This window comes from Cololabis saira, chromosome 8 (genome assembly GCF_033807715.1).
Source record: "Cololabis saira isolate AMF1-May2022 chromosome 8, fColSai1.1, whole genome shotgun sequence".
NCBI lineage: Eukaryota > Metazoa > Chordata > Actinopteri > Beloniformes > Belonidae > Cololabis > Cololabis saira.
In genome coordinates, this window is record NC_084594.1 from 46,316,769 (window position 1) to 46,330,101 (window position 13,333).

General features: G+C 40.9%; 1 protein-coding gene across 2 annotated transcripts in view; it reads right to left on the reverse strand.

Annotated features, from left to right (window-relative positions):
• LOC133449049 (dihydropyridine-sensitive L-type skeletal muscle calcium channel subunit alpha-1-like) overlaps window positions 1-13,333 on the reverse strand; it is a 74,407-nt gene that overhangs the window by 19,960 nt on the left and 41,114 nt on the right. For both annotated transcript variants that reach the window (XM_061728140.1, XM_061728141.1), the window contains exons 24-31: window positions 11,849-11,995; window positions 8,109-8,310; window positions 7,124-7,282; window positions 2,486-2,596; window positions 1,613-1,696; window positions 582-629; window positions 476-502; window positions 261-386 (exon numbers count right to left, since the gene is read on the reverse strand). In XM_061728140.1, the coding sequence (XP_061584124.1) occupies window positions 261-386; window positions 476-502; window positions 582-629; window positions 1,613-1,696; window positions 2,486-2,596; window positions 7,124-7,282; window positions 8,109-8,310; window positions 11,849-11,995 (904 nt within the window). The remainder of the gene's footprint in view (window positions 1-260; window positions 387-475; window positions 503-581; window positions 630-1,612; window positions 1,697-2,485; window positions 2,597-7,123; window positions 7,283-8,108; window positions 8,311-11,848; window positions 11,996-13,333) is intronic.

Genomic DNA, 13,333 nt, shown 5'->3' on the forward strand with positions numbered 1-13,333 from the left:
AATTTAGTACTCTTTATTTAGGATCTTAGTAAATCGGGCCCTAAGATGGTTGTAAAGACTGGGTCAGCAGCATCTTTCATTTCCTCCTTAATGAAAGAGCTTCTTCAGCTAAGAGCGACTCTGGGAAACACATTTTTCTTTCACAGGCTCCTTAAGAAGGTTTGAAAGAAGCCTTTTGCTGTTAAGAGCTTCTTAACTAATCTGGGAAACCCGGCCAAGCTAATTGAAGAGGCTGGCATGTGCTGGAGACGTCTACCCACCTGAAGGGACTTGATGAAGGTCCACAGAAGATTCCGAATCCCCTCAGAGCGATTCAGAAGCTTCACCAGACGCATAACCCGAAAGAGTCTGAAGAATGTGACGGACACACTCATGTTCTCTGAAGACTTTTTTCAGAGAGGAGCAGAAGGAAAGGTTACTCAGGACCAGCTCTTGAACTCCACGGAAATCCAAACTCAAGGTTTAGGTTGCTCACTGCGATTGCTTGCATGGGATCCACTTCCTGTACAGAGAGAAATATCATTATTGTTGTTTGTTGTTTGTGAGACGGATGTTATGTAAACCTGAAGAAGAAAAGTTACCGTGCAGCCATGTAGACAGTAAAGTCCTCCAGATGCAGCCAGTGCACCCTGTGGGGAGAAAACGCTTAGATGTTCTGATGGTCTTTGTTGGGAAAGTTAGGCCTTTATGCACTGTTACAAATATTGTGCTTGATCTACTTAAAAAGATTAAGGCAACTTTTTGCATGAGATTATTATGTAGATCAAGAAAGACTAGTCTTTGTATAAACTACTTAATTTTATGTATGTAAATAATACATTTTGCAAGTACAGTCAACTTAATTGTGTTAAGTTTATTTTATTTATCAAAATTAAGTTGACTTTACTTGCAAATGAATTTTGTACATACTAAAAATTAAGTAGTTTATACAAAGACTAGTCTTTCCTGATCTACATAAAAATCTAATGCGAAAAAGTTGCCATCATTTTTAAAAGTAGATCAAGCAAGATATTTTTTACTGTGGTTTCTACTTAAACAAATAAAGCAAGTTTCATCTAAACGTTGGTTAATCTGCCCAATAGATTAAAATTGTTAAAGGAAAGGTAAATAAAACAAGATCATTGCTTATTGTTTGTGTGTAAATGAAAAGATTACTGGGATTACATAAATACTGCTTCTTAAGGAAAAAATGCACAATTGAACAAATGCAGATTAAGTTCAAAACTAGATGTATTCATGTAAATCAACAAACTTCATTTTTAGTTGTTAATATCACAGATTTAAATATGTTATATTTACATGCGCTTAGATTTATTTTTTTCAGTGTGGTCCAGTTTGAAGCAAACGCAGATGTGCGGTTCATAAGGAGGGGATGGCTCCAAAAACAATCAAATGTAAATTTAACTTTAAGCTGAATTTTTCTTACTTTATAACAAACTCAACATTTCCTCCATGACAACTTTACAGGTATGATTTTTTACTTACATCATGAGGTTAGATTATCAAGATCAATGTATGCATAATTAAAAGGATGGTTTTATGAGCTTGGCTTCATTGAGCTTCAGCTGTCCTCGTTGAACAACGGTGCGTAGGAGTGATCTGTGTTACTTACATCGATTTCACTCAGAATCACATCCACCACACTTCCAATGACAATGACGAAGTCAAAGACGTTCCAGGGGTCGCCAAAATAACCCTGTGTAAAAATGACATGCGTGAGCATGGACTGGAAGTTCACTCATATCAAACATTTTATCTTTTAAAAACAAATGCTGGAAAGCATCGAGAGGCCTCGCCGCAGGTGCAGGTAAATTCAAATATTCATCTGTGTTTCTACACTGTCGAAGACACTTGTCACTCAAACATGTCTGACCCTAGTCTGACCAGTGGGGAAGCTCCGCCCACTGCGGGATGTTTGTGTCAAAAGGATTCAATAAAAAAAAAGACTTCAAAACTTTTTTCACTTCAATCAAAAAATAAATCACTTCAAATCGAAAGAAATATTTTTGATACTCAAAAAAGTGTTCAAATGCAATTTTTTGGGTCTCAAATATTGTTTTGCATTCAAACACTTTTTTTCTTTGATTGAAAAAGTTTTTTTTTATTGAAGTGATTTTTTTTTTTGAAAATATTTTTTTTCTTTTTGAAGCAACTTCTTTTTTGATTAAATGATAAAGACACAAATGTCCTACCCATAATATGGCCCAACCACAAAACAACACTACTTCAATCAAAAAAGTTGCTTCAAACAAACAAAAAAAACTTCACTTCTATCAAAGAAAACATTTCCAATCAAAGAAAAACAGTGTTCAAATGCATTTTTTTGAGTCTCAAATATTTTTTTCCATTGTATTCAAACACTTTTTTTCTTTGATTGAAATCATTTTTTTTTATTGAATCAATCTTTATTTTGATTGAATAATTAAGAAACAAATCTACCTCCCTACCAAACGACCCATAAACAGATCCATGAGTCTGGACTTGCCTTAGCTTTGAAGGCCCCGAGTTTGAGGATCATCTCCACGGTGAAGAGCACAGTGAAGATCACGTTGAGCTTGTCAGAGAGGTGGGTCACATGATCCGACTGGTTGCAGTGCTGTGGATTCAACAGTTACAGGTTAGCAGCCGTCATATGACGGGATGGCGGCGGCACAAGGTCATCTTCTGACACTGTGCAGCTCTTTATTGGGGACAAGAAAAAAGTCTGGAATCGCTAATCTGGCTTCCTGGCTACTTAAGACAGGTTTTAAGGTTTGTTTGCATGTTTTTAAAGTTTTAAATGGATTGGTACGATCTTCAATTCAATTCAATTTTATTTACATAGCGTGCTTTAAGACAGAAGTTGTCTCTAGGATCTTTCCAGAGATCAGAACATGAACAATGACAGGTAAAAACTCCTAGTAAGCCAAAGAGTGGCAAGAAAAACTCCCCTTTAGGAGGGAAGAAACCTGGACCAGGATCTGGATCATAAGGGGAGACCCTCATGCTGAACGCCAGCTATCGAAAACGCCAGTAAAAGAGAGAACAGACAGAGAGAATGAAGAACAGAGAAAGGATAGACACAGACACAATGGCTAACTGGTGCATTACAGGGATGACATAAGGGAGCATAAGGAACTATCAGTTGGATTCTGAGTTTTACGGGTAGGCAATGGAGCGACGCTAACACTGGAGAGACGTGGTCTCTCCTGCTGATTCCTGTCAGTACTCGTGCTGCTGCATTTTGGATCAGCTGGAGCCTATTCAGCAAATTACTTGGACATCCTTCTAACAACACATTACAGTAATCTAGTCTAGAAGATACAAACGCATGAACTAGTTTTTCTGCATCACTCTGCGAGAGGATTTTCATAATCTTTGCAATTTTACAGAGATAGAAAAACACTGAATAATATACATCAGGAATTATACCAGGGAGTTAAGCTCCTATGGCTAGAACCCCTCCTTCTCAAAGGAACAACTGCATCTAAAGCTGAGTGCAACAAATCAGCAGTGTTACTAGCAAGGAAATCAACATCTGCAGAGGTAGAACCCAGGTCACTGGCCTCTACTGCTTCACTATTTTCCACTGTCGTAAGATGAGCGATGGCCTCCCTAAATTTAGCAATAGCTTCATCAGACAAACATCTGCTAAAATAATACCTCCTATTTTGCACTTCAACATCGACAATATTAAATTCAAAAGGTATTAAATAGTGGTCGGATAAAAGGGAGTTTACAGTCGACACCAACAGATCATCAGTTTCAACACCGTAGGTGAGATCGAGAGTATGATTAAAACAGTGCGTCGGTTTGTTTACTTTTGTGAGATACCCATTGATTCTAGAAGAGAATTGAAAGCTAATTTAAGATTATCGCTTTCAACATCCATACGAATATTAAAGTCACCCACTAAGATTAATTTATCTGTACTGATCAATAAACCAGATGGGATATGTGAAAATTCAGGCAGAAACTCTAGATAAGCAACAGCAGGGGGCCGGTACACTACCACTAAGGCCAAGTTTACACGTAGCCGGGTATTTACAAAAACGGATATTTTCCCCTCTCCGTTTTCAAAAATATCCTCGTTTACACGGACCCACATGAAAACGCTGGTAACGTCATGCCAGCCAATCAGAATCCTGGAAAAAACATCAACAAATGACACGTGTAACTTCCAGTTAAGGCTGATTTATGGTTCCGCGTTAAACCAACGCAGAGCTTACGGCGTAGGCTACGCGGCGACGCACACCGTACGGCGCGCATCGCCGCGTACCCTACGCCGTATGCTCTGCGTCGATTTAACCCGGGACCATAATTCAGGCTTTACTTCCAAGACGGAACGAGAGTCTGAGAGAATTTAAAACAGGTAAAATAAAAGAAAATATTGACGGTGGCCAAACAAATTGTAAACACAGGTCGCACTCATGACGCTGCTGGTGACGTTTCTGTCGCATAATGTGACGTAAATCTCCGTTTTCCTCCGTTTTCTCTGTTTAGACGCAAACGTGAAAACTGAGTTTTTGAAAATCTCCACTTTGGCCGGAGTTTTCAGAAATGATCGTTTTTGGGAGCTTTGACCTCCGTTTTCTTGTAAACGAACGACCAAAACGCATGAAAACGCCTCCGTTTTTGCCCCGTGTAAACGGGGCCTAACACAACTGACTTCTCTGATTTCCAGCTCGGAAATTTCAGACTAAGCCTGGGGCTTTCGAACGTATTATAATCGCGTTTAGGTTTAGATTTTATTTGGAAATCAGTGGAATATGAATTGTTTTTCCCTCCTCTGAGTTTTAAATTCTTGCAGCTTCTTCAGTCCATAATTCTTTGTTGGACCAAATTGTCAGAACCCAACTGCAGTCCGTACCAACGCAAATGAATAAATCTTCTCAGTTCCTGTGTCATATCAGACATCATATTGTGGGCTTTTATTTTCCAGCCTAACTCCTGGGTCCCGCTGGGCAATCCAAGAGCTGCAAAATGGCTGCAGATGGTGCTTGATCGAAACTCTGCTGCTCCTCATTTTACCTCTAGCAGTACTTGTTTAAATTGTTTCGGTAGTGACAGCAGAAGTGAAGACAGATGGACAAATTTAACAGGAAGAATGTAAGCTGCATTGCTGGGATGGGCTCCAGCAGACCCCTGTGACCCTAAACAGGATGAAGCGGGTGTAGAAAATGGATGGATGAAATTTAGAGTCGGGTCTTGCCAACATGCAGGGGCATCATGTTCTGGGTCTCTGAAAAGCACCTAGAAAAAGTTTGTATTGTAATAGATCCTAAAGATATGGAATTGAATTGAACTGAATATGGTGCCATGCAGAGATATGGGAAGGAAAAAAAACCTGTTTCAAGCAATTTTCAGACATTTTCTGGGAAATGTCACACAAGCTTTGTCGAGGTATTCTAACATAGACTATGGTGTAAAGCAGGGGTGGCCAACCAGTCAGAGGCTAAGAGCCACAATTGGTTACTGTGTTACTGCAAAGAGCCACATCAACTGCCCCATCCCTCACTCCCTGCTCTCTCTGAGACATAAAAGTACCATTATAAAACGGAAAGATGAAATCCTGCAATCTGATTGGTTGTTAACTGTGGTATAATGAGTATATACCACGGCTTCTATTCTAAAGCCTTATCACAGCAGATCATTCCGCATCAGGGAAGCAACAATGTATCCATGACAACAACCAACTGTTACATATTTTTTGACGGTTACAGCAGGTAGCAAAAAGTAGCTGGTGTTAAAGTTTATTTTTTATTTTCGTTAACAATTAATTAGGCATGTTCACGGTAAACTTTGATCTCCGGGAAGGGCTGACGATGGATGAATGGATGGAGGAGTGCCTATCTCCGAAAAAAAAGACAAGCAAAAGACGACATGCGGAGCTACATCTGGAGAGATGGGACTCTTTTTTTCCACAGTGGGGCTATTTTTACTGGATAATATGTATTTCTGATTAATTAAAAACTACATAAAATAGATTGTGTATTCCTCTTTCATATTTACATTATTGGTAACCGTTTTATAAAAGCAGTACATCACTTTGCGTCGGGCCAGAGACGCCGCTCAGCTGTGATATAATGAGCGTATACCACGGCCTGTCATGATGTATTAATTAAATATTAATATTTAATTTATATTATATATATTAAACTCGGCAGCACGGTGGCTTAGTGGTTAGCACTGTTGCCTCACAGCAAGAAGGTTCCCGGTTCGACTCCCAGGCCCAGCAGGGTCTTTCTGTGTGGAGTTTGCATGTTCTCCCTGTGCTTGCGTGGGTTCTCTCCAGGTACTCCGGTTTCCTCCCACAGTCCAAAAACATGCATGCCAGGTAAATTGATCATTCTAAATTGCCCGTAGGTGTGAGTGTGAGTTGGTCTAGTTGTCTGTTTATATGTGGCCCTGCGATGGACTGGCGACCTGTCCAGGGTGTAACCCCTGCCTCTCGCCTGAAAATAGCTGGGATAGGCTCCAGCAGACCCCCGTGACCCTGCAAAGGATAAAGCTGGTATAGATAATGGATGGATATATTAAACTCTCCCACTCTGTTAAAAACATCCTGTGTTCATCTTCATATTTTTGTTTGGCCGTGCATTTTTTCCCTGCCACTTTGAGAGTGGATTTGTTTCCCACCAAATTTGCGTCACAAATGCAAAATTCAACAAGAGCCCACGTGCGCCCGTGTAGTTCAACGGGTTGAGCTGGCGACTCATGTAAACCTTCCCCTGTACAGCGACGCAGGTTTGATTCCAGTCGCGGCATATTTTCCCCCCACTTCCTACGTGTCTGTCTTTCACTGCACCATCAAATAAAGTCGCAAGAGCCGCATGACACCGGGCAAAGAGCCGCATGTGGCTCGCGAGCCGCGGGTTGGCCACCCCTGGTGTAAAGTGATACCATGACCACTCTCATTGACTAAATGTCCATGATTCCCGGCGGCCGGTGTACAGCTGCTTCTGTTGCTGGTGGGACCCAGGAAACTACACAACGACACACCTTGCTCAGTGTTTCTGACCAGCATCTCTTACTTAGTGAGAAAGGAGTTAAGGAGAAGCACAGTAGCCTTCTGGTGAGTACTGCTGCCTCACAGCAAGAATCTTGTTTGTACAGTATTTGTCAGAGAAACATGTAAACATACCTGCATTCCCAGACACATGGTGTTGAGCATGATGAGGAGGAACATGAGGTACTCAAAGTAGCAGGAGGTGACAATGTACCACACCTGGTACTGGTACGGGTTTTTGGGAATGTAGCATCGTAGAGGTCGGGCCTTCAGAGCATACTGAACACACTGACGCTGGAGGCATCATAAACAAGGATAAAACTGATATTAGACAACTTGCACATGAGTTTATGCTCTTTCTCTGCAAAAAAACCCAGATTATCCTATCATTGTGGGGTTTTGGACATTCACTTATCCACAGCTCGCTTAACCTAGTTTGAGTTAAAACTGGGTAAAGAGGAGAGAGGAAACCCTTGACAACCCTTATGTTATGTTCTCCTGGAAACCCTTCAAACAAACTTCGAGAAAAAAGTCGAAATGTCGAGAAAAAAGTCGAAATGTCGAGATTAATGTTGAAATACAATTTACAGCATAAAGTCGAAATTTCGTGAATAAAGTCAAAATTTCAAGAATAAAGTCGAAATACATTTCGACTTTTTTCCCGAAATTGTACTTTAACATTAATCTCGACATTTCTTTTTTTTCTCGAAGTGCATAATGAAAAAAAAAATCTTCCTCCTCTAAAATATTAGTTTTATTTTTCTCCTGCTTGGCTCTAATACTCTTCCGTAGTGTTGTGTGTGTGTGTTGGGGGGGCAACCTAGATCTGACAGATCCCATGCTCTGTTGAATCTGCTTCCATGTTTCTATGTATCTATTTTATCTATTGTCTATTTGCTTTGTTCTGCTCTTTTACTTATTTTTTCTTTTTCTACACTAATCTTTATGTAGTATTCCATCAACCTGCCTAGGGACTATAGGTGGAAAATAGCAAGCTGCTACAACCTGGCACAATGCATATTCTCTTATACAATATTAATGTCTTATTGTGCACTGTCCCTGTTTTGAAATAAATACATTACAAATTACAAATTACAAAATCACTGCAGATCTAACTGACCTGATTTTTATCCAGCTCACAGTCCTTGTACTCTTGCTCTCCTTGCTCCTGGAAGGTGACGATGACAAAGCCCACAAATATGTTCATCATGAAGAAGGCGATGAGGATGAGGTAGATGATGAAGAAGATGGAGATGGCCACACGGTTGTTGTACACTGGGCCTTTATCCTCCAGATTTGAGTCAATAGCTTTGTACAGTAGCCTAGTGGAGCGACAGAAAAACGAGTGCTCATGTACAACAGGTTCCCCAATAACTTCTAAAATCATACAACAGCTGGCAAAAACGCTGGAACCAGCACCTTTGGGTGATATTTCAACAGGTTTAACCAGGTTCTAGTTCAAACTGGGCAAACAGTTTTTGGTAGACAAAAGCTTTCAAGGATCCACAGGACTGATGGGAAATTCAGTGATTTAGGTCCAACACTCGCCAGAAGTCAATTTGAGTCCAGTTACTCTGATTCAAGTCTTTGAGAACAGAAAGGATCATAAAACTTTGCCAAGGAGGCAGTTCAGCATGAATGTTGCTGTTCCCAGTTAGGTGTCAAAATCTGGAGCATGTTGAAACAATATTAGGTTTGTGAAAGTGCAACCTGCAGATAAAATAAAGGAGACACCAAAGCTTCTGAGCAGAAAAGTCCAAACAATATATCTTGAAAGTGAAAAATGAAAAATAAAAGCTAATGAGTAAAAACATGAATCAGTTTCTGTGACTGAAATGTCAAAAATTTGCTCAAGAAAATGGGATTTACACCCAGAAAAAGCAAACATAAGCCATCGTCTCGGTAGCAGTTTTTCCTCCAACAGTCAACTCTCTTTGGGATGCTGGGTTCTTTGTGGTAAATGGTGTAACAGCAGCTGGTGGTCTTCATAGTTCTTCCAAGTTAAATTAATTATACTATAGAAAACTATACTCGGTTATCGACACACTAATTAGTCATTGGGTTAAGTTGTTGCAGATCAAGCGAAAAATGACCCAGCGCTGGCTAATGCCATGACCATAGATCATAGGTTTTAGTGTTACCTCTGTGACACCCGGCCTGTTGGGAAGGGCTTTACAGTGGCTGTTGCCGTGGTCCCCCGTATTTCCTCATTATACTGTATATTCCCTTTGTAATTAATTTGTTTGGATGATCTCATGTCAGTTGGTGCCATGGTGTGGCCATGTTTAGCAGTTTCTCATTTAAGGCTGAATTATGGTTCGGCGTTAAATCAACACAGAGCCTACTCCGTAGGGTACGAGGCTACGCGGGAGTCTCTCCGTAGCCTACACCGTAGCCTGACCTGCACCTCCCAAAAAATGGAACTACCACCCAACGCAGACCGAGAGGGCTGTGATTGGTTTGCTTGGTAGCAACGCATTTCCGGTTCCGGTTCGTGAAGCAGTCGTGAACTTTCAGTGCTCTCTTTGATTCACTGTGACCGGAAAAGCCGGAAGCTGAACAAAGTATCAGCTAGCGCTCGGGGGGGAGATTGCACCGCGGCTAAATGGAGTGACGGAGAAGTCCGAAGGATTCACGACGGCGTCACGGCAATGGCAACGGCTCTGCGTTGGTTCAACACAGAACCTTAAATCAGGCTTTAGTGCATTCCCACTGTAAAAGTGTTCTCATTGGGAACGGCCAAACACCAGTTGGTACCTTGGCCAAATTGAACAGTACTAGCTTGTACATTGTCTTCATGACATTGTATTTGTTGGGAATAATATAACAGTGGCTGGAGCCATGACCGATTGTAACAGTTCCTCACAGGATGGTATACTCCATTTTGATGGTGTACCTGTCTGTTGGGAATGGTCTCAGAGCGGCTGCTGCCATGGCCACTTTCATCAGGTTCTCAGGCTGTAGTCATTATAAATAGTCTCTTGAACAGACATAGCAGTTCTTGCCTTTGTGACACCTATTCATTGGGAATGGTCTAATGGTGCCTGTTACCATAACCACGGCAATTTCTTACTACATAGTATGCTTCATATGTCGCTTTTACACTAGTACCTACTCAGCCCGACTCAACACGCCTTGCCCTCGTTTATTTTCAATACCCAGATCAGAAGTAGGAGGTTGGAGTGAAGCTGCTGTGACGTATTTGATTGTGTGATCTAAAGGAAGAAGACAACAACACTAAAGATGTAGAACCTGCCGTCTAGATCCCTTTTTAATTCTCTCCTCAGCACCAGGTTTATGAACATCTGCACCTCAGAGTTGGATCATGAAACAGACTTTTGCTGCCGTTGATGGTTGAATAAAAAGAACAAGAATCCGTCAGTCTCTTTCTCTGATTTCCTCCTCCTGACTCAGACGTCTGACTCCAACCCCCCGACCAATCAGTGGCCTGTAGTGTGATGATGTCAGATACAGCCGACTCAGCCGCTTAGAACCTCGGCAGAATTGATACAGAAAAGTACCTACTCTTCACGCCTCCACCCGCCTCCACCCCTAGTGGAGAAGCGCAAAACCGAGGCGAGGAGAATCGAGTCGGGCTGAGTAGGTACTAGTGGAAAAGCACCAATAGTGACACGTAGCAGTCTCGCACTGAATGAAGCTCATACTGTGAAGATCCCATCCTACATATATACAGTAGTCTCCACTGTGATTCCGTTGCTCATCAAGTGAGGAATGGCCTTATTGCCGCTAGTTTGATGGCCACATTTAGCAGGTTTTCACTAATAATAAATAATGATAATTCTTGCACTTATATAGCGCCTTTCAGGGAACCCAAGGTCGCTTTACAGGGAGAACACCGGAGAAAGAACAAACAAAACCGAAACACAACCGGGACAAAACAACAGGGGATAGATAGTATGCCCCCTGTACTGCTTGGGAATAGCCTCGGAATAGCCATGTTAGCAGCCAGGACCACTTATAGCAGGCTGCCCTTAGATAATCCATCCCCCTAATCAGGGGCGTCAATTGGGTATGGCAAGTTATGGCAGCTGCCACACCTCGGCTTCAGGGGAAAATGTAAATGTTTGTTTTTTAAATGCATTTATGGAATTACTCTGTGTCTATTTGTATTGATTATTATTATTATTATTATCATTATTATTTAATACATATAAAATAACTACAAATGCAAATCAGAACAACATGATCGATTTCACTAGGTATTATCTTTCCCAACACTTACGGATGCGTATTGCGTAAAGGCGCATTGACTAAATTGATCAACACGTTGTTAAAGTAGTTTTCATAGTTACGTTAGCAGGATGTTAGTGAGACTGGATTTGAAAAAGTTCAAATTTTCCTTACCACGCAGATAAGCTACATAGCAGACTTCTGTGATGAGTATTTGCTGGGCATGTTGGTTGATACTGTAGTTAAGTTCTGTGACTCGTAACCTTGCCGTACCTTAGCTTTGACTGAATTGACGCCACTGCCCCTAATGACATTGTAGTCTTTGGGAATTGAATATATTGTAAATACTGAAATATATGTATTCAACAGTTGTGTTGACTCACTGGACTATGATCTGTTTCCTCTAAATTCAAAAGATGAATGAACATTCTCCATTTACAGATTGCAGAGAAATTATATATATATATATATATATATATATATATATATATATATATATATATATATATATATATATATATATATATATATACATATATATATTTTGCCAGCAGTTGCATCCTGAATTTATTTCACACTAATGACAACAAAAGGGGATGTCAGATGATTCTTACAGTAGATTACTAAACAGAAACCATCACAGTATTGTGAGAAAACACAATTACTTACTTTGGCCATCCTTCAAAGGTAGAAATGGTGAAGAGAGACAGCATGCCGTTGAGCATGTTGTCGAAGTTTAGTTCAGAGTTGGTCCATACCCTCTTATGGACTTCCATCTCATGAAGAGCTCCTTCCTGATACCTGATATACCATCCTCTGAGCCATGGAATAACAGAGAGGACAAGGTGAGATTCAGTTAGACTCACAGACAGAAGAGTACTAGACAAACTCTTCTGTCACGTGACATCATATTGGCAAGCCTTGACCCAATTATAAATCTGGTATTGTTTATTGTTTATTGGATGGATCCCTATTAGCTACCGCTTGGTGACCACTAATCTTCCTGGGGTCCATAAAGTACATAAATATTACATAAATGTTAACATCTAAGACATAAATACATACAATCATACATTCCTAGCATAACATGTATAATAAAAACAACAATACACATACATGTACACACACACACGCACACGCACACGCACACGCACACACACACACACACGCCGATGACACCACCCACGAGTCTTTATGTCAAACCATTCAAAAGCTATGGCAGAAAATAGGGACTATCAAATATCTGCCAATCAGAAGAAGGGGCGGGGCTAATTTGCACCAATTATGGTCAAGGAACCAAAACCGAGTCCGATGACACCACCCACGAGTCTTTATGTCAAACCATTCAAAAGTTATGGCAGAAAATAGGAACTATCAAATATGGAACAACCAGATGAAGTGGGGGCGCGCTTTTTGGCGTCTATCGTCGCCACGGTAACGCTTTTGACTGAGAAAAGTAATGTGCATCGTTGCAGGATCGAAAAGCACATTTTGATGTATAACACACCTGGGTGCACGTTACGGTTCGGGCGAAGAAACAGCTGAAGAAATGGCATAAATTGCGCCAAAATTAAGAAAGAAGAAAGAAAGCTTCCCTTAGTACTCCCACAATGGGGACATTCTTTCTCTGCATTTAACCCATTTTCTAGTTGAACTAGTAGCAGTGGTCTGCCATGCAATGGCACGGCGCCCGGGGAGCAGTAAGGGTTAAGGGCCTTGCTCAGGGGCCCAAGGTGGTTGACTTTTGACTTTTGCAAACCATTAAATATCAAATTTTTCTCCAGGCCTGGCTTCCGTGCAAAATTTGGTGACTTTTGGGGCACGTTTAGGGGGAAAAAAGGACCTAATTTCGTTGGAAGAAAAACATGATAGATAACTCAAGAGTGTTTGAATAGATTGGTTCTCGGGGTTAGAGGTATCAGGTATCCAGAGCTGGCATTTCTGGTGTAATGGTTATTTCTGTCTCTAGTATTTAGTAATTGGTTGAAAAAATATTCAGCTGTCGGATTGAATATGATGTTTGTAAATAAAATCAGGATGTTCAACTGTGAACCAGGAAAGTCGGGAGCAGATCAGCTGTATTTGTACGTGTTGAGCAGTGAAGTGCCAGTCTAGCCGCTCTGGTTTGAACCAGTTGCAATGTATGTATTTCTT